We start from the raw sequence: 26023 nt of genomic DNA on the forward strand, positions 1-26023 counted from the left end.
ACCTCTTATAGAGAAGATAGTGGCAAAGATCTCATCATATACTGCAAAGAAACTGTCTTATGCAGAAAGAATTCAACTTGTCCAAATTGTTTATTTTGTGGGCAAGCCTACTGGGCCCAACTGTTTGTGCTACCTGCTAAAGTCCTAAAGACTATTGATGCATAGTGTAGAAGCTACATATGGTCGGGCTGCAATACCATCACCAAAAAAGCTCTGGTTTCCTGGGATAAAGTTTGTGCTCCAAAAGGTATAGGTGGTCTTAACCTGACAAATTTACACCTTTGGAATAAAGTTGTTATAGCAAAGACCTACTGGGATCTAGCACACAAGCAGGATAAACTATGGATATACACATATTATATCAAAGGTCAATCAATAAACTCTATGGCTATACCTAAACAGGCATGCTGGATGGTTCGGAAGATTATGGAAGCAAGGTCCACACCGGAGGAAATGCAATGCAATTTCAAAACTAGAAGGAGTATCACAAGGCAAATATACATACAACTGATAGGAGAGGAAACTAGAGTGTCATGGAAATGCATGATGTTCACCAATGCTGCTCGACCAAAAATAAGATTTACGCTATGGTTGCAACTGCAGGACAGGCTACTAACTGCTGACAGATTAGCCAAATGAGGAGTTGAGATAAATACTTAATGTGTGATGTTCCAAAGCTCAGAGGAAACTAATGAGCACCTCTTCCTGGAATGCGAATTTGCTAAATAAGTATGGCATAGAGTGCTTCAATGGGCACAAGGACGACCAATAAACACAGTGGGATGGCAACAACATCAACAAGAGATTATTAGTAGAACAAAGGGGAGATCTCAAGCTGCACAGATTTTCAAGATGATATACACGGAATATGTCCATAGCATTTAAATCGAAAGAACATGAGAATCTTTGAGAAATTGTATAGAAATAATGAGTCATTAGCTAGAGATATTGTTTGTGTTTATAGTGTGAGAGCTCCAAGTAGAATTAGGAATGAAGTTCTTACGTTTAAATTCTAGAAAAGCTCTCTTAGATCATGTAGTAGTGGAACAATTACTTGGTTAGCTAATTGTGTTAGTTAGCTACGAGTTTGTACAGTTACTTTGGTAATAATAAAAATATTTAGTTACCAAAACAAAAAAAACGTTAATTCTTGATATTCTTAAAAATCAAATAAAGTTTTATTTAAGATCGCATTTGGTTCACATTTATCCTATGACCATGAACCTAGCCATCCAAATATGCCACATAATATAAGTACTCGGTTTAACAATTGTATAGATTATTGGAACCGGAAGAGGAACCTTGAAGCAACGATAAAATTGTCTCCATGTGACCTATAAGTTCAAATGAATATCGCATAATTGTATTGATAAATGAAATTTTAATATAATGCAAGTTGGCAAAAATATTTAGCATTAGAAGTTCTTGATCACAAAGATGAAAACCTGCAAACCACGAGATTAAAACTTAACCACTTATTTTCCCTAAAAGAATTACTACATTATTAATATCTAAGGAGATTGTTAAGATTAATTATATCTTCCACTTGTTTATATAGTTAGTGTATTAGTGTTAGCTTAGTTAGAGAGTCAGTTAGTTGTCGAGTTTGGGCAGCTATCAGTTAGCTGTCAGTTAGTTGGTTAGCTTAGCTCTCTCTCTTTACATACTTTTATATAGTGGGAGGAGTCCCATTAGTTTTACATAGTTTTTGAATGAATAATATCAAAACTCTCTTCCAGAATGTTCTTCTCATCGAACGACTTCGAGTTCACAGCACTAAGCTTCCGCCATTGTTGTTGTTGCATTCTTAGCTCAGCTAAGGAAGAAGCTACTGTTCAATTACCGGAATTTAATATGGTATCAGAGCAAGGTCAGAAGCTCCGATTCACTTTTCCAGATCTATTGAATCTAATTTCATCATCCTCGATTTTGTTTTGTTCATGTGCATGCAAACTTTGGTGATTTGATCTCATCGATTTCAATACATTTCTCTTAGAATCCTATATCAGAGTTCTAGTTTTGTAGTTGGAATTGTCCTGGTTGATTAGTTGAGCTTTACGCCTCGTATGAGATGGCTACTGATGGAGATGTTGAACAACCTGCACCAACTGTGGTTGTATCTCCTAGTCAGCCAATTGTTGATACTAGTAGTCCTTTTACATGCATCCCTCTGATAATCCGTGAATAGCCTTATTTCTTGTTTTATTTGATGGATTTGGTTATCGCTTATGGAGAAGAGGTGTAATGAGAGCCCTATTGGTGAAAAATAAACTAGGCTTCATCAATGGTAACGACAAAAAGCCAGATCCAAACTCCTCAAGCTATCGATTGTGGGAGAGATGTAATGATATGGTAACTTCATGGATTTTGAATTTATTGGAAAAGGAGATTGCAAACAGTGTTGAATATGTGACAGATGCAATGGAGTTGTGGAAAGAGCTTGAAGATCAATATGATAAGACAAATGGAACAAAGCTCTACCAAATTCAAAAGGAGATTAACGACTTGTCTCAAGGAGCACTTGACATTACTAGCTACTATACAAAAATGAAGAAGTTGTGGGATGAACTTACTACTCTAATTACTAAATCTCATTGCACCTGCAATTGTACATGTGGAGCAAGGGAAAGTATGCACAAAGCAGAACATGATAGAAGATTAATACAATTCCTTATGGGGCTGAATGAAACCTACACTGTTGTTCGAGGAAGTATCCTCATGATGAATCCTCTTCCCATAATTGCACAGGCCTTCTCATTACTGATTCAAGAGGAAAGACAAAGAGAAATTAAGCCTCATAACCACTTATCTCTTGAGTCATCAGCCCTAAATGTCAACACAAATAGGACAACATCATTCAAGACAAATTATTCACCCAACAACTCTCAGTGCTATAGAAACAGACCCTTCTGTGATTACTGTAAGAGGCCAGGCCACACGAGAGAGAAGTGTTATAAACTTCATGGCTATCCTCAAGGCTCCAATCAAAATCAGAATCCAAATATAAGTCACAATCAAGCTTCCAGTTTCAATCAAAATCCAAGACAAAACTATAACTATGGGAATAACTCAGGTGTAAACCAAGGTACCAGATTCAATAGGGGAAATAGAAGAGTGGCTAATGCACATGTAGCAGCCGCAGATACTCAACATACTGGTGATAAAAGCTGCAGTGCTCAAAATTTCAGTCTCACAAAGGAAGAATACAATCAACTTGTGAATCTACTACAGTAGTTCCAATCAAGAGGAGGGACAGATAGCCCAGACAATGTCAACACTTCATCAACAAACTTTACAGGTATCATAGCTTGCACCTCCATTATTGATTTTGGGAAACTCTCATGTGAATGTTTCAAAAACAAACTGATTCATGGATTATAGATTCAGGGGCATCAAATAACATGACGTTTAATAGATCCTTACTAACCAATATAATAACTCTGCATTATCCCCTACTTTTCATTCTCCCAAATGGCTAAAAAGTGAAGGTGACTGAGATTGGCAATATTTTACTTACTCCTAAGATCACTTTGAATAGGGTAATGTTGGTTCCTTATTTTAAATACAACCTGATTTCCGTTCATTCTCTAGTTTCTCATCTTAATTGTCTTGTTGCCTTCATCAAGTCCTGTTGTATACTGCAGGCCCCTTCAATGAAGAGGCCTCTGGTGATTGGTAGAGTCAAATATGGACTTTATATCTTATGTCCAAGGTGCTTAAAGAACAACAGTACAAGTCCTGGAGCAAATGTCATTGATTTTCTGTCCACCCTTGTCACTCAATGCACTTGTAACACACAGTGTCCACTTCATTCTATTGTAAATACAACATCTCATGCCAATAAGTGTGTTTTCTCATCTTCAATTGTAAATAGTCCAAGTGCAAGCAATGAAAAAATAATTTCTTTCTCAGAGTTCATCTTCTAATTGTTCTAGTCCTTTTTCTCATCTGTGTATTGGAAACAATGTAGATGTTCTGTGGCATAACAGACTTGGACATGTTCCTTTTGTGAAAATAAAAAGTATTTCCTCTATCCCTGTAACCTTTTCTCCCAAACAACCCTTTAATTGTACCATCTGCCCAATGGCCAGATAGAAAAGGCTCACATTTCCTAAAAAAACTAATACAACCAATAGGATTTTTGAGCTTCTACATGTTGACTTATGGGGACCATATGATGTGCCCACACATGACAAGTACAAATATTTTATTACTATTGTGGATGATTTTAATAGGACCACTTGGGCTGATCTCCTATCCATTAAAAGCAATGCTTACCAAGTTCTTAAGGGATTTTTTAGTTTGGTGGAAAATCAATTTGGAGTAAATGTTAAAGCTGTGAGAATAGACAATGGATTGGAGTTCACCAACACAGAGACAAACATGTTATTCCAATCCAAAGGCATCATACATCAAAGAGCTTACCCTTACACTCCACAACAAAATGGTGTGGTGGAAAGAAAACACAAGTACCTCCTTGAGACAGCTAGGGCTCTCCTCTTTCAGTCTAAATTGCCCCAAAAATATTGGGATGAATGCATACTCTGTGCAACCTTCCTCATAAACAGGTTGCCTTCCACTTCTATCAATGATCAAACTCCATATGAACTGTTGTATAAGAGAAAGCCAAATTACTCTCACCTAAAGAGTTTTGGCTGCATGTGCTACCCCACTGTGCCTAGGCCTCATAGAGACAAATTTGAACCTAGAACAACACCACATCTTTTTGTTGGCTATCCTTTCAACACAATGGGATACAAAGTTCTAAGTCTGGCTACTAGAAAAATCATTGTTTCCAGAGATGTAGTCTTCAATAAGTCTATCTTTCCATTTGCAACCAATTTGGATATATCTTCCCAATTTTATGTCCCTCATTCAATTCCTTTCATTGAACCTCTATGTGAGAAACTTCCTGACAGTACAAATGTTACATAGCAAACATCTGAACATTTGAGTGTTCAAAGGAGTAATGTTGACAACACAACTAATCTCATGTCACCTACACATGATCATTCTTCATCCATGACACCAAATTCTCCAACACAATTTTCATCATAGGATCATACTGAACAGTCTCATGAAGAACCTATACAACTGAGACAGTCATCAAGAACACATAAGGCACCCAGTTATCTACAAGACTATGTACATTCCCTACCTAAACTTAAACCAAATACCAACTCCCTTAGTGCCCTGTTTTTTGTAAACTACCATGTTGCCTCTGATCTACTAACTCCTAATAGTCAAGTTCTTGTGAGAAATGTTTGTCATGACAAGGAACCATCATTATATGAGGAAGCAACCATTGATCCTGCATGGCAAGCTGCAATGACACAGGAGTTTGAGGCCCTATATTCCAACCATACTTGGTACCTAGTAGCTTTACCACCAGGAAAACAAGCAATATGATGCAAATGGGTTTACAAAGTGAAGCATAAAGCTGATGGTAGTATAGAAAGGTTCAAGGCCAAATTAGTTGTGAATGGCTACACACAACACATAGGAATTGACTACACAGAGACATTCTCCCCAGTAGTGAAGATGACAACAGTGAGAGCATTAATAGCCACAGCAGTGAAGAAGGGTTGGTGCATATCTCAGCTAGATGTAAACAATGTCTTCCTCCATGGAGGGCTTAATGAGGAAGTATATATGCAAACCCCTCCTAGACTTGTTGTGGACAAACCTGGACTAATATGCAAACTAAACAAATCTCTCTATGGTCTAAAACAAGTTAGTTGACAGTGGTATGCAAAATTGACTGAGGCTTTATGCTCAAAAGGATATACACACTCCATGAATGATTATTCACTCTTTTATAAGAAAAAAGGAGATTCATTGATATATGTTGCAGTATATGTTGATGATGTGTTGCTTACTGGAACTGATCAAGAGGAGATCACACAGTGGAAAGACTCCTTGCATGAGCAGTTTAAGATCAAAGATCTGGGGCAATTGCACTTTTGGGCTGGAAGTAATGTACAAGGATGATTGTGTGATAATTTCTCAAAGGAAATTTGTGTTGGACATATTGAAGGAGTATGACTGCCTAGACTATAAGTCTTGTTCTTCACCCTTAGACCCTACAGTAAAGCTAAAGGCTAAAGAAGGTGTCATTCTACAGGATCCTACATACTACAGGAAACTGGTAGGAAAGCTGAATTTCCTAACCAACACTAGATTGGACATTGCATATAGTGTTCAACACTTGAGTCAATTCATGCAAGAGCCAAGAGAATCACATTTGAAGGCAACTTTCCATCTGCTTAGGTATCTGAAAAGTGATCCCACTCTGGGAATCTTCATGTCCATAGATGCAGTTTGTACAGTTAGAGCATATTGTGACTCTGATTGGGCTAGTTGTCCTGATTCCAGGAGATCCATCACAGGCTATTTGGTGCTTCTGGAAAATAGTCCTGTTAGTTGGAAGTCCAAGAAACAGGAAACTATATCACTATCTTCTGTAGAAGCAGAGTACAGGGCTTTAAGGAAAGTAGTGGGGGAACTAGTATGGTTGAGAATGTTGTTTGAAGAACTACATGTCCCCTTTTCAATGACTATTTCAGTGTACTGTAATAGTCAATCTGCACTTCATATTGCCAAGAATCCAGTCTTCCACGAAAGAACCAAACACATAGAAGTGGACTGTCACTTTGTGCGCAATCAATTACAAGCAGGGTTAATTTCACTCCACCACATTGGAACATACAGTCAACTGGCAGATATTCTGACTAAAGCCTTAACTGGAATCAAACATGGTGCCACATTAAGCAAGTTGGCTGTGTTTGCAACACCTCCAACTTGGGGGGGGGGGGAGGTGTTAAGATTAATTATATCTTCCACTTGTATATATAGTTAGTGTATTAGTATTAGCTTAGTTAGAGAGTCAGTTAGTGGTCGAGTTTGGACAACTGTCAGTTAGCTGGTTAGCTTAGCTCTTAGTTGGTTAGCTTAGCTCTCTCTCTTTATATACATGTGGGAGAAGTGCCATTAGTTTTACATAGTTTTTGAATGAATAATATCAAAACTCTCTTCCAGAATATTCTTCTCTTCTCATCGAACGACTTCGAGTTCACATCACTAAGCTTTCGCCATTGTTGTTGTTGCATTCTTAGCTCAGCTACTGTTCCATTGCCGGAATTTAATAGAGATAAACAATTATGATGAAGAAAAAAGAAGCTAAACAATTATATTTCCCAGTGTGATTTCTTCAAACATTTTAAGCCATTTTCCATTATAAATTTTGTCATTATTAGCATTATCATAATTCATTGAATCTATAAATATATAAATTTGTGACATAAGCAGTTATTCTCATTAATCCTCCTGTTTATTTTTGAACTAGTTCCAAAATTTTAAAGATTGATTATACAGTACAGAGTACAAGAAATTAACAAACTGCGAGGTCTCTGCAAATATGCAGATTTTTGGCAATTTGGTACGGCATTTTTTCGTATTTAGTTTTGGCTTATTCCATTGGAGACTGTAACCAAAATTCATGATAATTCAAAAATATATATTTACGAACAAAATTCAGCTCTTTATAATTTAATTTCGCTAGTAGCACTTTCTTTTTCTATATGATTCATTGGATTGCTCAATGAAATATTTAATAGCTAGTGGTCCAAGTTTTTGACCAGCACTATCTAATGAATATAAATTACTTCCTATTTTTTTTGGGTATATAAATATAAAATTACTTCCCTATAAAAGATAAACTTATTAATCCTCCTTTTGACTGAAACCTGACATCTGTTTTACCCATTTTGAAAGTTTATTTCAGATTTATATTCGGATAATACATCCATAAAAGTAATCAAATCACAAACAATTATTTATTATTTTGGGGTATTATCACTTTTAGCCCGCGCAAAAAATTATTTATATTTGATCGCCGAAAAGCGTGTAAAATCAATATAATTTTTGTAACAATATACAACAACAACAATAACAACCCAGTGTAATCCCACAAGTGGGGTCTGGGGAGGGTAATATGTACGCAGACCTTACCTCTACCCCGAGGGGCAGAGAGGCTGTTTCCAGGAGACCCTCGGCTCGAAAAGGCAACAAAGGATACTATATTAGTACTATCAATATACTCATAATAAAACAACATAATTTTGAAAGGTGCTATACAATGTCATTTTTTCTATTATTTTCGTGTGTGAAGGGTGGAGGAGGGATGAAATTAAGAAAAGTAACTAATATTTCCAACAGATTAGATTAGATTCGTTTAACGTAGTCGAGCATACGAGGAATAAAAACTCATACGACATTTTCAACTCGCAAGTGATGTAGTGAAGATTCAAACTTGCGACCATCGTTGCAAGTGAACATTCAATAAAATTGTCGTTCAATCATATTCGTTTCGATCACCTGAATAGCGATCATTCCATTAGACAAGAAATAGCTAAAATTTAATTTAAAGTAACTCAATAAACTTCCATAATATAAACATGCTTTACTTATTAACAAATACCATTATAAAACAATTCATTTTCCTCAAAAGTTGTATTAATTAATGGGAGAAAATAAAATTGCCCAAAAGGAGTAAAAAAAAACAATTGTAATCTAAAAGCATTGATTATTTGAGACAAAAAAAAAGTGAAAAAAAAGCAAAGATATGATGAGGAGAAATGATTTTGAAAGGAGAAAGGTCAAGGTAACCGTTAGGTTTCAGCTCGGAACTTCGCGACCTTTCATCCAACGGCCATAATTTACTAGCCGTTACTTTCAAAATATGAACAGACATATATCCGATGTTTACGACTTAATTCCATATACCCATTTCCCATTTCACTCTTTAATGATTCTCAAAATCAACCCCAAGAACAATCTTTAGAGAAAAGAAAGAAAAAAAAAGATAAAGAGAGGGATCTTTGACTCCATTGATTGATAAATTTTAATGGGGTTCTTCTAATTCATAGTCTCTCTCTTTTTTACTGAAATCATTTAAGGTTCTTTCCACTCAAAGATTTGATCTTTTGTGATAATCAGTGTAAGGGATTAGTCTATTATTGGGTTTTCATTATATAAAATTTCTTATCTAGCTAAATTCTTGGTGATGTTTTCTTGGTTTGATTATTCAATTGGGTTTTTAATTTTATTTTTGTATCTGGTTTTACATGTGTTGTGGATTTGACTTTTGAGCAGTCAAGATGGTTGGATCAGACGAGAACTTTTCAGGTGTGATGAGGGCTTCAAATCTTCAAGGTGAGTTTTATTAATATTTGATTAATTTCTTTTGTTATGTTATGTGTTCTTGAGTTTGTGTGTTTTGCTTCTTTTGTGTTTGTGGATTTGACTGTTACAAAATCCTAATTTATGGATGGGAAATGTATGTTATTTTGTTATTAGGAGGATTAAGGCCTGTTGTTGGAGGAGGAAAATTGACTGCAGGAGTTGGACAAAATAGAAGGGCACTTAGTACAATCAATAGGAATGTAATTGGAGCTCCCCCTTTACCCTATGCTGTCAACAAGAGAAATGGCATTTCTGAGTAAAAACTTCTTAAACCCTAGAACTCCAATTCCATTTCTAATTTCACTTGATTTTACAACCTGTTTTGATTTTTATTTATTTTTCATTTCTTTCTAGCAACAAAGCCAATGCTGCTAACAAAATCCCTCCTGTTCCGATTCATCGTCCAATCACAAGGTTTGACTCTATTTCGTGTCCTAAATATTTATTTACACCTGATCTCAAATTCGCTTTAATTAACTGTGGAGTTCTTGACATTTCAGGAAGTTAGCTGCACAAATCGCAAGCAAACAGCAGCAACCTGCAGTCGAGGTACATTTTTTAATGCGATCTTGGTCTATTTTAATGACTGAGCTGCTGTTAATATTGTTGTATTTCCTTAGGTAACAAAGCCACCAGTCCCATTGGCACCAAATAGAAATGAATCAGAAGACTGCATTATTATCGATGCTGAAGAATACAAGGCTACTGGTGATTCTTCCGTGCCAATGTTTGTGCAACATACTGAAGCAATGATGGAGGAAATTGATAGGATGGTAAATTCTGACATGATCTATATAAATTGGAGGAATTTTTTTGTGTGTGGATTGCCATTGATGTTGGTTTATTTTATGATTTAGGACGAGGAGATAGAGATGGAAGATGTAGAAGACTGTCCAATTGTGGATATAGACAGCACTGATAAAAAGAACACGCTTGCAGTTGTGGAGTACATTGACGACATCTATGCTTACTACAAGAAGACTGAGGTAGAAATATTACTCCACTCTCCCTTCTATTATGTGTATAGGATAGGATATGGCCTGTAGTGTTTGTAGACCTCTCATATTTTCAACTGTTTATTTAATTCCTATGGATATGATCCCATTGTGTGAAAGAGTGGTACTAGTTCGGCTGATCCACCTTTATGATCATTAAGCTTAATAGTTTGCCATGTTATTCACAAAATTTAGGCATTTAATTTCAGTATAGACTTACATATCTTTAGCTAGTCCGATAATGCAGAGCATCGAATGTAGCTACTTTATGTTTCCATCTCTTTCTTTTTCCCCTATATGTAGAAGTGTATATTTCCCCCTTTTGTTTAATGGAATAGCTGCTATGTGTCATTTTCGATTGCAGGTTCTTAGCTGTGTCCCTCCAAACTACATGGAACAGCAAATTGATGTTAATGAAAGGATGAGAGCCATCCTAATTGACTGGCTGATTGAGGTATACAACCAGTCTGTTGCATATCATTTCTGAATTTTATGAAGTAGAATATAGTAATTTTGGATCTCATTAATGTCTTTTTCCAATAAATAAAGGTACACTACAAGTTTGAACTGATGGAGGAGACCCTGTATTTGACTGTGAATCTTATCGATAGATTCCTAGCAGTTCAGTCAGTGATTAGGAAAAAACTTCAACTTGTCGGAATAACTGCATTGCTTCTTGCCTGCAAATATGAAGAGGTTTCTGTACCTGTAGTGGAGGATCTAATTTTAATTTCTGACAAGGCTTACACCAGAAATGAAGTGCTTGTGATGGTCAGTTTAAAGACCAAAATCTTATAGTAATGTTTAACAGGAAACATATTTCCATAGCTGTATGACTCTTAACTGATTTCTTGTCAACGCAGGAAAAGTTGATGGTTAATACCTTGCAATTCAATGTAACAGTGCCTACAGCATATGTGTTTATGAGGCGATTTCTTAAAGCCGCTCAGTCTGATAAAAAGGTTGGTTAGACTTCTTTACCAGAATATTACATTGAATATGACATTCTGAATTCCAACTCATTTAACTTGTTGTTTAATGTTTAAATCAGGTGGAGCTCATGTCTTTCTTCTTGATAGAGCTATGTTTGGTTGAATATGAGATGCTTAAATTCCCACCATCAATGCTAGCAGCTGCTGCTATCTTTACTGCTCAATGCACTCTTGGTGTTTCTAAGGAGTGGAATAAAACCTGTGAGAAGCATAGCAGCTATGCTAAAGATCAGCTTTCGTATGTATACTTTTGTTTGTAAAGATGAATATATCATCTATTTATTGAATAGACTCAGACTCAGATGAATATATCCCTTATTTTTTTACGACAGGGAATGCTCGAGATTGATGGTTTCTTTCCATCAGAAGGCAGCAAGTGGGAAGCTTACTGGCGTGCACCGAAAGTACAGCACTTCTAAATATGGCTATGCTGCTAGATGTGAACCAGCTTCTTTCCTGTTAGAAGCAGCATGGTTCTAGGATGTCAAGAAAGTAGTAATATAGAGAGTGTGGTTAGTTGAACGCAATTGAGCAACATAAGTTGCCCCGAGTGAGGGGAGGGGGAGGGTGTTTTGAGTTCTTACTGCTGCTGAGAACATGCTTTTTTATTTGTTTGTTTGGTTTTTCGTGTACATTATTGACATTGCTTTAGTATTTTGTGAAATCTAGTTTTTCACACTCGTGTTCTTGAAGCTTTTTGGAATCATACGCATTCATTTCTGTCCCAGTGGTGGCTCAATTCTTGAATGTTTTGCCCAGTTCTTGAATGTTTTGCTCAATTCTTGAATGTTTTGCGCAGTTCTCAGTGTGTGCCCCCCCCCCCCCCCACAACCACCCCCCCACACCATAACACTAATACAAGCAGAACAAATACATTCCTGCTAGCTTTTATAATGATCTGTGTGTGACTATCTCCAACTATAGAAGTTTGAAAAAAGAGAAGGAAAAATCTATTACCTCTCCTATATACACAATAAGCTCCTTTGTGTTATAAAATAAAGACTGTAAAGTAAAGACAAGTATAGAGAGAAAATGTTATGTTATTCGAATTCAAACTGAAGTGATAAGCTTATTTCCAATAGAGTACTAAATAGATAAACATATTTACGGTGGAGTCTCATATGGATAAGTTTCTTCAAGAAGCTTATTTACAGAGTACTAAATGAACATCCATAATATAATATATTTATAACACTGAGAGAAATTTTCCAAAATATGATACTTGCAGAGTAATGTGTGGATTATTTGCCAAAATATACTTGCAAAAAAGATTTGGTTCCGTTGCCGGGACTTGAACCCGGGTCTCTCGGGTGAGAGCCGAGTATCCTAACCACCTAGACTACAACGGATCTTGCACAACAGCATCGCATATTAATAATAGTATCAACTCTAACATCAAACCAAAAAAAAAATGTTGCCTTATCTATAGTAGTTAGCACTTAGCAGTATTAGTGTAATTTCTACGAGATACATTTTCCTTCGGTCTGCCAAAAAAAATGAAATTTTTATGCAATTTGTTCTGTTTTTCTTAATTTACTCCCTTGTTTTTTTTTATGATTAACTAATTGAAGGGAAAAGGAGAAGGTTATTACCATTTTTAGCCCGTGTTCGAAACTATTTATATTTGGTATCCAAAAAAGTGTATAAATTTTGTATAATTTTTGTATATAGCATATATATAAAAAATATACAAATTTTATATATTTTTTCGACTATTATTTTTACAACGGCTATACAGTCATTTTTCCAAAGGAAAAATACTTAGTTACCCCTTTTCTAAATAATTTATACCCTTATTTTTTACCTTCCTTTAGTTCATAAAAACAAATAGGTAAAAACGTTTTATTTATAATTTTAATTTATTTTAAATAATCATAATTTAATATACTTAATTGCGGATATACCTCATAGGGGCTATAAGGGGTCATTTGGTTGGAATACGATTTATACCGGTATAAGTTATGCTGGGATTAATTATGTTGAGATTGTTGTTTATTCATTGTTTGGTATGTTGTATTAAGAATGACAAATGCATAATTTTTAAAAAGAAGGTGTAAATTATACCGGTGCTAATTACCCCACCTTCTATAAGGTATAAGTTATCCCAGTGTTAAAATTAACACCGGGATAACTTATACCTGATTTGCTAACCAAACAAAATATTAAGATAATATTAAATTTTTATACCACCCTTATACCTTCTTATACCTCATACCAAACGACCCCTAAGTGTAGGACTTTCATAATATAGGGAGTGCAAGTGCTTAATTATAAAATACAGACCGTATATCCGCAAGACCGCAACTGAGTCATATTATATGGGGTGTTTAGTATAATTAATACGATTCAAAAAATAATTTAATTTTAAAAATTCTTATTTTAAACTTTTTTAAAATGATCTATAGTCACATAAAAACTTATTTTAAATTATAAATTTCAGAAAAACTCCGTTTTAACTCAGTGCTTAGTTAAAGTTAAAATGTGCCACCCAAATTGGGATGAGAGGCCCAATTTGAACAAAAACTCCGTTTTATACTAGCCCGTTTGGCCATGAATTTTTTTTTCACTTTTCTTCGGAAACTCACTACTATTCCCTCCGGTTCATAATAAATGACCAAATTGTCTTTTTATTGTGGTCTAAAATAAGTGTTCATTTATATAATTAAGAAAAAATTCAATTTGTTTTCCCAAAATTATCCATATATACATATCTCTAAAATATCTTTTACTTCTCATATTAAATTATGCTGCAATATTTAATTAAGAATAATTTAGTAACATAAATTATTTTTATCTATTTCTTTAATGAATGTATCCAAGACAAATTGATCACTTATTGTGCGGCCGAGAAACTATTAGACTAGTGCCCAGATGAAGACAGAGGCATATAGAGTGTGAAACTTGGGTCAAGACTAGTTGAAGAATAACGTGATGAAGAAAAACATGTACTGAAGTGGACAGAAGACACTTCAGCTTGACGTGGCTGATAAAGACTAAATATAGAAAATCTAAACTGTAATTCTCAATGTTGTCGCCGCCCTCTTAGCTCAGGTCAGGACCCTCCTTTACTCTAACCCCTTACCACTCTCAAAATTAGCTAATATCCATAAATATTTAGTATTTCCCTAAAAGACTCAAATTCCATTTCCCTAAAATATCCAATATACCAAGTTAACTGGATCTTTGTGCTCTGTCACTATCTTCCAACTCATCTTTTTCTGTTTTATCTACTTATTTCTGAATATAAAGTTAAACGCTATATAATTATTACATGGTCCAGTTGTTTTCTTGATCTACTGATAGAGATAGTTCAAGCTATTATGAGGTAATAAGCTTCATCCCCACCATGTAATTTCTCTAGTATTCTTTAAATTTTTGGAAGTTTTCTGTAAAGATCGGATTTTTTTCCATTTCTGGACATACCCATTTGCTGGATTTGAATTTTGTTTTTTATTGCATGATTTATAGTGTTTGTGATTTTCTATTGTTCTTGAATTTTTGTGGATATTCTTCATCAAAGATCAGGTTTTTATCCATTTTTAGGAATAACCATAAGCTGGATATTGAATTTGACTTTCTTTTTTTTTAATTTATAAAAATGTGGTGCAAGTTGAGAGCAAGTTGGATGTTGATATTTATTTTTGCTTGATTAATTGTATGGTGTCTAGAGATTTCTGGGTTATTTTCAGATGGTGACCATTCCAACTATATCATCATCATTTATCTGTGTAGATTTTGAGATTTTAGAAGTTGCACCTGATATATTTAGATATTGCTATCAAGGACATCTTTTTCCTTTACTTTTTATCCTGCTGTCAAACGTCAAAGCCCTTCCCTGATCTAATTTTATGATTCTTGCCCATCACTATCTATTGAGCAAGTTGTTTTTGGAATCTTTTTTATTACTATCTGTCAGGAACTATATATAGTAAGTTTTTGTTCAATCTTTTTTTCATATTGACTATTTATCCTCCGGCTAAAAATATGGTTCACTGCCAGCTATATTGTGAAGTGAGTAAAGAAGAATTGTTTCCTCCGGGAGAAATGATGGACAAGAAGCAGAAGAAGTTTCTTACTGTGGCGCCTTTTGAGTGTGCCTGGCCTAATGATCTGAGATTTAGAGAAGCAGGAAGGGGTTGTGTAGCTTTTGATGCTTTTGCACATAACGATGTAACAATCGTTTTTCGCGAGCAGGTAGGGAGTCAGCATTATCACTACAAAAGGGATAATTGTCCACACTATACTGTAATCATTGGTAGTCATAGGAATAAGAGATTTAAGATTGAGGTTGATGGGAAAACGGTGGTTGACGCAGCTGGTGTTGGTCTTTGTTGTTCTTCAGCATTTCAAAGCTACTGGATTAGTATCTATGATGGATTGATTAGCATTGGCAAGGGAAGGTATCCTTTTCAGAATCTTTGCTTTCAGTGGCTTGATTCGAATCCCAATTGCAGCGTTCAGTATGTTGGTCTTAGCAGTTGGGATAAACATGTTGGATACAGGAATGTTAATGTACTGCCTGTCACACCGAATCATTTATCTTTGTGGAAGCATGTGGATTATGTTGAGCATGACTTAGGCGAGGATGATTTAGAACAAGAGTTAGAAGATCAAATTGCTAATTATGAAAGTTGGGGTCTTGGAAAGTTTCTTGAGAATTGGGAGTTATCTGATATGTTCTTTGTTGTTGGAAAGGAAGAAAGGGTTGTTCCAGCTCATAAGCTCATTTTAGCTGCATGTGGAGATTTTGGTCTTAGTTCATCAGTTGAAGAAGTTGTTCACTTGCCAGACATTAGTTATTCCGTCCTTCATGCACTTCTTCAGTATGTCTACACCGGACATGCTCAGGTGAATCCTAACTTTCGGGCAAGTTCAAGTTATTATCCTTCCATTTTGTTATCTGTATACTTGATAGGCTATCAACTGGGACATTGTCTGCTCAACTTTGGATACATACTTATTGCTTATTACTTCGTTGAGGAAGGAATGTTTTTTTCTATCCGAACAAGGAATTAATTCAAATGTTTCAGAAGAAACAAAACTTATTATTCAGACTTAACTATGTACTCAAATGAATTTGCTCGATTTAACTTTTGTGTATAGACTAATTCTCTTTTGCTTTTTACCTCTTTCTATTGTCTAAATTTCTTTTAAGTATGTTGAATCTGCCATATCTTAAATCACCCTACCAAGCGTGTATCAACACTATGCACTCTGAAATAGGTATAGATGTGTGTGTGTGAGAGAGAGAGAGAGAGAGTATAAATATGTAGTTCCAAAGCGTTGTTCTATGAAACTATTAGTGTAAATATTTATCTTAAAGTTGCTGACCCACTGCAATATTTGAGCATTGTAGATTTTGGAATCTGATCTCCGCTCGTTGAAGTCTTTGAGTTTACAATACAAAGTGATGCCATTGGTGAAGCAATGTGAAGAGATCCTTGAGCAACTTACGTCTCATGAGCAACTTGTTGAATCACCTAAGCCTGTAGACATATCTTATCCGAGCTGGCTCCAATGTAGCAAAACTTTTCCATATGGGTTGCCCATTAATAGAGAAAGGCTTGAACAGTTCCTCTCGACCGGAGAATACAGTGATCTAGACATTTATGTTGGAGTTCATGACCTTGTTTTGCAGTCACATAAAGTAATCCTTGGGTCATGGAGTGTTCCTTTCGCAAAGGTATTTAACATTGTTATAACTTCTCTTTCACAAATTTTCCCTACTTATTGCCTTTAGTTAGAAGTCATTGTGAGGAAGTAGCACGTCAAAAACCATTGGCGAAAAATCATTTTTCTGTCTTAAATCCTGTGACGATGTTCTGTTAGTTTCCCAGAATTGATTGCTGCCTTGTTTCTTAAATTCTTGGACTAGACTAGGATACATTACAAGGTTCATCTTTTCTGATGTTCAAACTCAAAATCAGCAATTTTGAAGTGTTAGAATTTTTAATGAGCATTTTTGCTGTATAAATGCATTTGAGGTGCTTAGAGAAACTTTCCCTTAGGAAACGAAGTTTATTTTGAGATCAACATGTTAATATGGATTGCTTCAATATCTTAAATTGTAGTTAGCCCCTGAAAATAACATTGAAATCCAGAATCTATCATGTATCAACAGTCATACACTATGTCTGTTTTAAGCAAAATTTTGAATTGGCAGATGTTTACCAATGGAATGAGGGAGAGTGCTTCTTCAATGGTCTGCTTAAAAGATGTCCCTCTTGAAGCATTTAAGATTATGCTAGAATTCATGTACACTGGAGAACTTAATAAAGAAGCCACCGGCGGAATTAATACCTTGTTACTCCAGCTTCTTTTACTGGCGGATGAGTTTGGGGTTACTCTTCTTCATCAGGAGTGCTGCAAAATACTTTTGGAGTGCCTCTCAGAGGTAATCTTACGACTCTTCCCTCTTTCAATGCATACTTCCTCTTTTGTTGCTAAACCTGTATGGTCGTATGCATCATCATGTTGAAAGTGCTAATGTCAGACTACAATTAAAAGAATGGAGAAGTGATGCAGTTCGGACTTGTGAGCATGAGCGGAGCCGTTTTATGACAATGAGATATAAATTTATTAATACCTTTCGTCTATACATTATATGCAGGGATGGAGTTCTCCTATTGGAAGAAGGTTCAAGAACTTTTTCTATTATGCCAAGTTTATTGGACGAGGAAGAAGACACTTTGGTAAAGTCTTTGGGTCGTGATCTGTGACACTAATTGTTGGTCTTTGTTGCAGGACTCAGTATGCCCAATTCTTCAAGTGATATCATCTGTTCCCTCATGTAAACTCATTGAAGAAACCTGTGAGAGGATATTCTCGATGCACTTTGATTATTGTACAACTGCAAGCATCGACTTTGTCATGTTAGATGAAGCAAGCTTTAGCAATATCCTTCAGGTGATCATCATTCCCTCCTTATTTTTTAACTTGAATAATATGAACAATGTTGCGATTTTGGATACTTGAACAAGAAACCATCACTTGGATAAAGAAAGTCTAGATTATCTAGTTCGAGTCAATGTCTGCAAGGAGGAAATATTCTTTTTCTAACTTCACGAAGGTGCAGTGTGATTATGGGTCTTATTGAATGTTTCATCCCTTGTACAGAAGAGTTCAGATGATTTAATCTTTGGGAATATTCTTGATAACGAAGTACAGGCATATGCAGCCAACATATTTCTGCTTTCTGAAACAAATATGAGTAAAAGTTTAGGGGAAATCATATGCCTTTATCTGTCTTATAGTTGTGACCTGGTTTCTTTACTTTACATAGTAGTTTTATTCCTTTAATTGGGTAAGATTTCAAAGACCTGAGCCTGAAAGAATATATTAAAGTCACTTGATGTGCAGATGCATTAATAAAGCTTATGTGCTATTGAATTGGCAGTATACATCTCTAACGACAGATGATGTGTTCTGCAGCATACAGATTTGACAGTGACATCCGAAGAGAGAGTTCTCAATGCCATCTTACTTTGGTGCTTACAAGCAAGAGAATTGTATGGATGGGAAACAGTAAACGAATTGATTGTAAATTCAACACCAGAGATGCTTTTTGGGGAGAGGCTTAAGTCTCTAAATGGATTTCTGAATCTTGTGCGGTTCCCCTTACTGCCACTTGAATTGCTGAAGAAGGTATATACCTTGATATTGAGGAGCACCTCGCTTCGCCATCATTAAAGTTGAATATATGCTAATGTTGGCTTTGTTGGGAATCCTGCAGTTTGAAGGAAGTAACCTTTGCCAGCAGATTCCCACTTTTGACCATCTGGTATGTTACAACTATTTAGAGAAAGATTCCATGGGATGTTTATCATTTTGATACCTCTGGAGAATAACTCGTATGCTATGTAACAGGTTAAAGAGGCTATAAGATTTCTGGAATTTGGGGTCACCGGTTCTAAACGAAGCCAAAAGTAAGTAGTAATACTAGTATATTAATCATGTAATAATTGAAGGAAACTTGTGTATTTTAATCGGAGAATGATTATCAAAAACATCTAAAACTGACACTGATGAAGTGCTGTAACATATGATAATAGGTTTCAGCATAGGAAATCAAGTTTCAAGGAGCTGCTTTACATATGTGATGGAGACAGCAATGGGGTCCTCTATTTTGCTGGCACATCATATGGGAAACACCAGTGGGTAAATCCTGTCTTGTCTAAGGTAAATCATGAAATGCAATACGCAATTTACCTTCCTTGCTTTTGCCGCCTCATCTTGTAATCTACTTAACATGTATAATTCATGATTCAGAGAGTAACTATCACTGCTAGTAGCCCCATTTCAAGATGCACTGATCCTAAGGTCTTGGTGTCAAGAAATTTCCAGGTATGAATTGGAGGAGTTATTGTAAAGGATTTTCTCCTTTTAAATTAGTTGAAAAGAAAAGGCAAAAATGATCATTTCCTTTTTCAGGGTACATCTCTTGCTGGACCTCAGATGGAGGACGGAAGAAACGCTTCATGGTGGATGGTCGATGTTGGTCAAGATCACCAGGTTAGATTTATTGGTTTGTGTATACGGTGGGTGTATAAAGAATGAATAGGAAAGAAGTTATTTTGTTGCTGTAACCTGGTCCATGAATTATGAAAATAATGAATTTAATCAGTTGTAGGATTATGCCTTGAAACAATGTGAACTGCATATTTTGTTCATCGCCTTCCTTGCATGGTTTACAATGTTACATACTGATACATTCTAAAATCTCTTGTGAATGAGAAAATCTTACATGACTTGTGCATATAACTCTGCTCATTTAGTTGTCAATGTAGTTATAAATTTGGCTTATAAAGTAGAGTCTAACATATCTAAGAGTAACAAGTTATAAGAGAACTCTTCTTGAACGACCAGGTTCACACATTATAATACCTACCTAAGACCTACCCTTACGAAAAGGAAATGAACTTGTATGTGCAGCTTGCACTTTGTTCGTGCTGATTCTCAAAATTCTGCTGTATGTGATCAAGTTCGATATTTGGTCATATTTTGTCTTTGACTGCACCTAGTGATGGGAAATGATCCTAGCTGTAGAAACTATGCATGTCCAGAGAAAGCTTTTAGTATTCTTCGGCCAAGGACATCTAATTAAACATGCCTTGTAATTGACTTGCGGCAAAACAATTGAAGATTCAACATTATAGTTTACAGTTCTCATTGTGAGGGCGTTGCATTGAGTCATGGTTGTCTAGAGTGGTGTTTGTTAGTATACCTCTGTCTGAACGGAATACCGAAAGTGAACACTTGTCTACTTTCTTTTTCTTTTATGTTTTTTGTTGGATCTGGGGTTTGCATTTTGGTTTCTTTGAAGGGTTATCTCTCAGTTTAATCATTTCCAAGTTTTGTCACAATATCCGTGATCAATTATCCCATTTGGTATTCAACAAGAAATCAGAACTTCTGATCCATATAATATTTTTTCATGAACAGCTCATGTGTAACTACTACACATTAAGACAGGACGGATCAAGAGCATTTATGAGACGTTGGAACTTTCAGGTAAGCCATGCAACCAGTACTCACAAAAGCAGTATATATTTCATCTCGCGTGCAAATGCAACACATTAGTGATGTACTCGTCTGGATTTTACATTTATACGTTCCAATAACAACAACAGCCCAGTATAATCCCACATACATTTATACGTTCCGTTATACTTAATTTACTAGGTTCCTCAATTCTATGCATTTCAGGGGTCTTTGGATGGGAAAAGTTGGACAAACCTGAGAATACATGAGAATGATCAAACTATTTGCAAGCCAGGTCAATTTGCGTCGTGGCCTATTACCGGTCCAAATGCTCTACTTCCTTTCAGATTCTTTCGACTTCTCATGACCGCTCCTACTACAGATGATACTAACCCATGGAACTGTTGCATCTGCTTCTTAGAACTATATGGTTATTTTCGTTAGCGTGGTTTTTGGTTTAAACATGTAATGAATAGCTTAGTTTTTTCCACAAACTCTTCATTTACAGTTGAAAATGTTGCATGCAGAAAATAAATTGCATGGTCTTGATATTCTCCAAAGATGTCTAAAGTGCTGTGATATCATGTATTCTCCGCTTACTGGTTTTGATTGGCTGGTTTCTTGTAGAATGCTGTTGCATTTATTCTCTCTCTATATATATATTTTATAAAAGCATGAATATAACTTTGGTTTACCAAAGTAACCTTAATATATTAGGTTAACTTACCATAAATCAATTGGTTATATTGGTAAAAAAAGGCTTAATACATAGTTTACCACCCAACCTTTGGCCCAAATCCTCCTTACACACTTTCTGTGGACGATAATAACCTTACACAAGAAATTTTTCTAAAGTGTATCTAGTACCCACCTCCTTTGACCAGATCCTGTTAATAAGACATCCGTGTATGTCACGCGTTTGACTTTACATAATTTTAACCCATTACCTTATAATAACTAACCCGACCCTAACTGACCCTACCCGACCCACAAGGTAAAAGCGTTAAAACCAAACTTACCCAAGTCAGTACTCAAAATCCGATGCATATAGAAGGAGCTACTGTAAAGGCGATTTCGGCGACCATCTCAAGCTACGCTTTCATCGTGGATTTCCGGTGGATTTATGGGGTTAATAGGTTAGTAATTTTCTTCTCCTTGCATTACCCGTTTATTTTAGTAGTGGGTGGGTTGAATCTAGGGTTTTTTTGAAATTTCTTCTATTTTGCTTAGGGTTATCGGATTTTCAAGTGCTCTGGAGTTGGGGGGTCAAACCACATAAAGAAATTACATGCCGATCGTTTGTCCCTCTGAAAAATTGAAGAGACAAAATTATTACGGAATATAAAATCGATTAAAAAGTACAATTGATATTTACCTCATAAAATGGACATCCGTAAAATCGACGACCCGGATTATCAACACTCCATGACTGTATCACCACAGCTTCTTCACCACAATAGCAAATTTTTCTCATATTATGCATTTTCCCAAATCTTAAAATTGAGCCTTAGAAATTTAACTCTTATGTCAAAAAAGAGAAGGAAGAAATAGAAGAAGACTGTAATATTGGCTTCGAACTTCAAGAAGAGGAATAAATTTTGGCTTCAAGAAGATAAAATTTTCTTCAATTTAAAGCTTTCAAGGAGGAAGAAGAAGATGAAAATCGGGTTAGTATATAGATAGAAATGGGTTAAGGCCCTTTTAATCTTTTAAGGGTCATTGGAATGTGTTTTTGACCGTTTATTAAAACAGAAATTGTCTTGAAATAGTGTCCACGCGCTTGGTCCAGTTTGTATTACACACGCTTAGACCTGGTCAAAAAAGGTGTGTACTAGGCACACTTTAGAAAGGTTGCGCATGTAAAGTTATTATGGTCCACAGAAAGTGTGTAAGCGAGATTTGGGCCATAGTTCGAGCCATTATGGTCCACACTTAAATAAAGGTAAAGTTTTAAATAAATGCATACTCTAAAATTCCATAAGTAACAAGTAAATCACTGTTAAGTCAAAACACTATTTCAAAGAGGTTTCAGTGTGAAATATTTTGAATTTGAAAAACGAAAAAAAAAACTGAATGGAGTATAATTTGATGATTGGACTTTGAAGCCTTCATCCCTCTCAAAAACATCTACTTTCTCTCAGATTCTAATTTTTATATTAATTAATTTTCTTTTTTCACTATTTTCTAAAGGAGGTGTGTTGAAAAAAGTATTTTTACCCTTTGGAAGCTATTTTATTTCTTTCAAAAAGTAATTTCATACCGGATATGATAAATATTTGAGATTTTTCCTAATACCTAGGAATTTATATTCAAATAAAATTAAATTAGAATCCTAAAACTAAACCTACATGGTTGATCTTTTCATATTTAAGTTACATACTACTTAAATTGTAAAAGTTAAGTTATGATAAATTTTAAAATGTCATAAAGTTCATCACCAAAAGCCCATGATGTGAGCAATTAGCAGTGTTACACCAGAAAACCTATTATGTCATTATATATAGCTATAGTTTTTAATTTATTGTGCAGCAAGTCCGTATATAATTATGTAAACCATATCCTAGAATGTGTGTATTAGGGGTGGACATCGGTCGGTTCGGTTCGGTTTTGAACATTATCGGTTTGCCTATCGGTTATCGGTTTACAAATATCATAACCCGATAACCAAACCGATAAGATATTGATTATCGATTATCGGTTATCGGTTATCGGTTAATCGGTTATATATCGTTATCGGTTCGATTATCGGTTTACCCGATAACATAAAACAACTAAAAAAAATTGCAATATATAAAACAAAGAAATCAAACTGCCAGAACGTGTAAACTGCCAACTTTTGTTGTTTCTTAACAAAAGCACGCTCCCGCTTCTGTGCAGTATCTACTGATGTCTGGCGGAGAACTGGTGGTGAGTCTTGCGTCTTGACTCTTGGGGGTTGCGACAGAAATAAGAATGAGAACTGAGAGACAAACAACTGAAGAGTGAAGAGGGAATTAGAAAAATAAATAACTCTAGTATATACTTAAGGGTAAATTAGTAAATTATATCATTTTTATTGGGTTATCGGTTTTTACCCAATAACAAAAATGCAAACCGAGCCCGAACCGATAACCCAATAAAAAAAATGTAACCCGTTACCGAACCGTTAACCTAATAACCCAATACCGATAACCCAATAAAAAATTAACGGTTCGAGTTATCGATTTTACCCGATATATGCCCACCCCTAGTGTGTATTAGATTTATGGACTGTTTATATGAAGGGATGCCGCTAAAGCTATTGTATAAATACCAATAATATAAAACAAATAGCAACGAGTAAAATCTTCTCTCAAAACCTCTTTGTTTTATTCTTCTTTAAATTTTGTAATGTTAATTAATTTGCAAATGATTATAGAAGGCTTCCAAATTCACTAACTTTCAAAAAGAATGTTAAACCATCATTCTTAAATCCAAAACCCTAAAATAATATTATGATGAATACTTTTAAGAGTTTAACTGCACTTGAATTCTAATGAATTTTTCGTAAACTAGATTACATTGACATTTAGTACTTCAAAACTAACTCGATTTTTGTGACCAAATTTATCACTTAATTAATTTGAATATTTATACAAGGATTGATATCATATGATTAAAGGTGCAGTTATTCAGGTATAATATTTGTAGATTCAACTAAATTAATGAGTGGAACACAAATTTGGATAACAATAGAAGATCTAAAGGTATGTACCTACTTGTTTAAAAGGATTTAAACTCTAATCCAAAATAAACACATAGAAAGTTCATACATAAAAACCTAAACGGAGTACTACAAATTAATCTACACCTCTCTGTAAGCACGTGATTTTTTCCCTATATGAGAATTACTCCCAAAAAATTCAAAAATAAAGTAATTTTTCTTGGTGTGTAATTTGGTGATATTTTGTGATATTTTGAATAATTATTTGTATTTGTCTGTGCATGTTTATTTGTTAAATTAATAAAAATACAAAAATATGTCGCATGTTGTATGTAGGATTTAATTCTACAATTGTTAGTAATTAAATTTGTTTTACAAAAAATAAGAATTACAAAAATAGGCATCGTTTGCATTTTTAGCATTTAATGTCCAAATATACAATTTTATGCTTAATTATTACTTAATTGTGCGTTAATTGTTATTGGGAGTTAATTTGCGTTTTTATAACTTAATATAGTTCTTAATAATAGTTTAAGTATTTTTATAATTTAGTTTTAGAAAAATAAAAGAAGAAAAGAGAGCAAAAATATAAAGAAAGTCGGAATTGGGCCTCTTCTTCGATTTCAAGCCACAGGCCCAAAAAATGGCCCAATCTTCCCAAACGACCCAGTCCATTTCGAACTGGGTCGACCCGGTCCATAACCCAACACCCTTATTATCTTGCATTTCAAAAATAAAACAAAAAACAAAAGAAAAACAAAATAAAAAACCCTAACCTAAACACTAAACTACCCCCCCCCCTATCATTCTTCTTCTTCTTTTCTTCTATCTTCTCCAACCTCCAAACCCTACCTCCCATGGCTGCCCAACGTCGACCACCCTCCACCACGACCACCCCATCACACTCAACACACATGCACCAACAACTCCATAGCTACCCTCCTCCATCGAGCTTCGTCATCCATGGCAAGCTCAAAGCTCGTCCATGGCTGCCCTCAACTTCACGTCCAAGTAGACCAGTCCGACGAGGTGGAGCTCGACGTCCATGGCTGCTCGACGAACTGCTGCTGCTGCTCACGCAGTTGCTTCAGCTTCCTTCGTCCCCATCGGCTTCGTCGCCGCTACTTCTCCTCCTTCCTCCGAGCTGCTGCTGCCGCGATGCTGCTCATTTTCCTCCTTCCAGTCACGACGAGGCTGAGCAGCTGCTGTTTTGAGTCGGCATCTGCTGCCTCATCGTCCAAACACGCCACTGCTGCTACTGTTTCTTCTCTTCCGAGCTGTTGTTCCTCCGCCATGGTTGTCGCTGCTACTGCTTCAACTTTCTTCTTCTGCTGCTCGCGTTTCATGGCCAGCTGCGGGCTGCTTCATCTTCTCTTCGTCTTCGTCGTCATTTGTTCGAGCTTTGGTCGAGGCTCGGACAGATTTGTTTACAATCGAAGTTCGTCGTTGATTCATCTCCGGTTAGTTGTTTTTGAGTTTTATTTTGTCCATATTTCATTTTTATATTTCTCGAAGTTAAAATCGTTAAATATTTTATTCTTGTTTTGTTCGTTGTTCATCGTTGAAATAATTTTTTAGTTTGTTCATGTGTTTTGTTGATTTTAATTTTCAGATTCAAATGGTAAATTAAT

General features: G+C 35.4%; 3 protein-coding genes and 1 non-coding gene across 5 annotated transcripts; 3 read left to right on the forward strand and 1 right to left on the reverse strand.

The window, feature by feature from the left end:
* Positions 1 to 2244: 2244 nt before the first annotated feature.
* On the forward strand, positions 2245 to 5409 carry LOC142167461 (uncharacterized). The gene is made up of 4 exons (XM_075227612.1): positions 2245 to 3216; positions 3645 to 3712; positions 4236 to 4926; positions 5059 to 5409. The coding sequence occupies exons 1-4, from the start codon at positions 2245 to 2247 to the stop codon at positions 5407 to 5409; spliced, it is 2082 nt and encodes a 693-aa protein (XP_075083713.1).
* Positions 5410 to 8766: 3357 nt separating this feature from the next.
* LOC107806660 (G2/mitotic-specific cyclin-2) lies at positions 8767 to 11957 on the forward strand. The gene is made up of 12 exons (XM_016630863.2): positions 8767 to 8998; positions 9154 to 9213; positions 9358 to 9499; positions 9598 to 9657; positions 9744 to 9792; positions 9864 to 10016; positions 10101 to 10229; positions 10603 to 10692; positions 10788 to 11009; positions 11102 to 11200; positions 11290 to 11468; positions 11563 to 11957. The coding sequence occupies exons 2-12, from the start codon at positions 9159 to 9161 to the stop codon at positions 11708 to 11710; spliced, it is 1326 nt and encodes a 441-aa protein (XP_016486349.1). The 5' UTR covers positions 8767 to 8998; positions 9154 to 9158; the 3' UTR covers positions 11711 to 11957.
* Positions 11958 to 12506: 549 nt separating this feature from the next.
* On the reverse strand, positions 12507 to 12579 carry TRNAE-CUC (transfer RNA glutamic acid (anticodon CUC)). The gene has a single exon. It is a non-coding gene; the product is annotated as a tRNA-Glu (tRNA).
* A 1787-nt stretch (positions 12580 to 14366) lies between these two features.
* Positions 14367 to 21270, forward strand: LOC107806663 (BTB/POZ domain-containing protein At2g30600). Of its 2 annotated transcripts, XM_016630866.2 has the most exons (13): positions 14367 to 14555; positions 15230 to 16078; positions 16587 to 16913; positions 17394 to 17624; positions 17975 to 18136; positions 18662 to 18874; positions 18963 to 19010; positions 19097 to 19155; positions 19282 to 19408; positions 19499 to 19573; positions 19661 to 19741; positions 20672 to 20740; positions 20936 to 21270. In XM_016630866.2, the coding sequence occupies exons 2-13, from the start codon at positions 15275 to 15277 to the stop codon at positions 21152 to 21154; spliced, it is 2415 nt and encodes an 804-aa protein (XP_016486352.1). In that variant the 5' UTR covers positions 14367 to 14555; positions 15230 to 15274; the 3' UTR covers positions 21155 to 21270. The 2 variants fall into 2 exon arrangements, with proteins under 2 accessions (XP_016486352.1, XP_016486351.1); XM_016630865.2 differs by lacking the exon at positions 14367 to 14555 and having other exon boundaries at positions 14574 to 16078.
* The last annotated feature ends 4753 nt before the right edge of the window (positions 21271 to 26023 follow it).

Source organism: Nicotiana tabacum, chromosome 12 (assembly GCF_000715075.1).
Source record: "Nicotiana tabacum cultivar K326 chromosome 12, ASM71507v2, whole genome shotgun sequence".
Taxonomy (NCBI): domain Eukaryota; kingdom Viridiplantae; phylum Streptophyta; class Magnoliopsida; order Solanales; family Solanaceae; genus Nicotiana; species Nicotiana tabacum.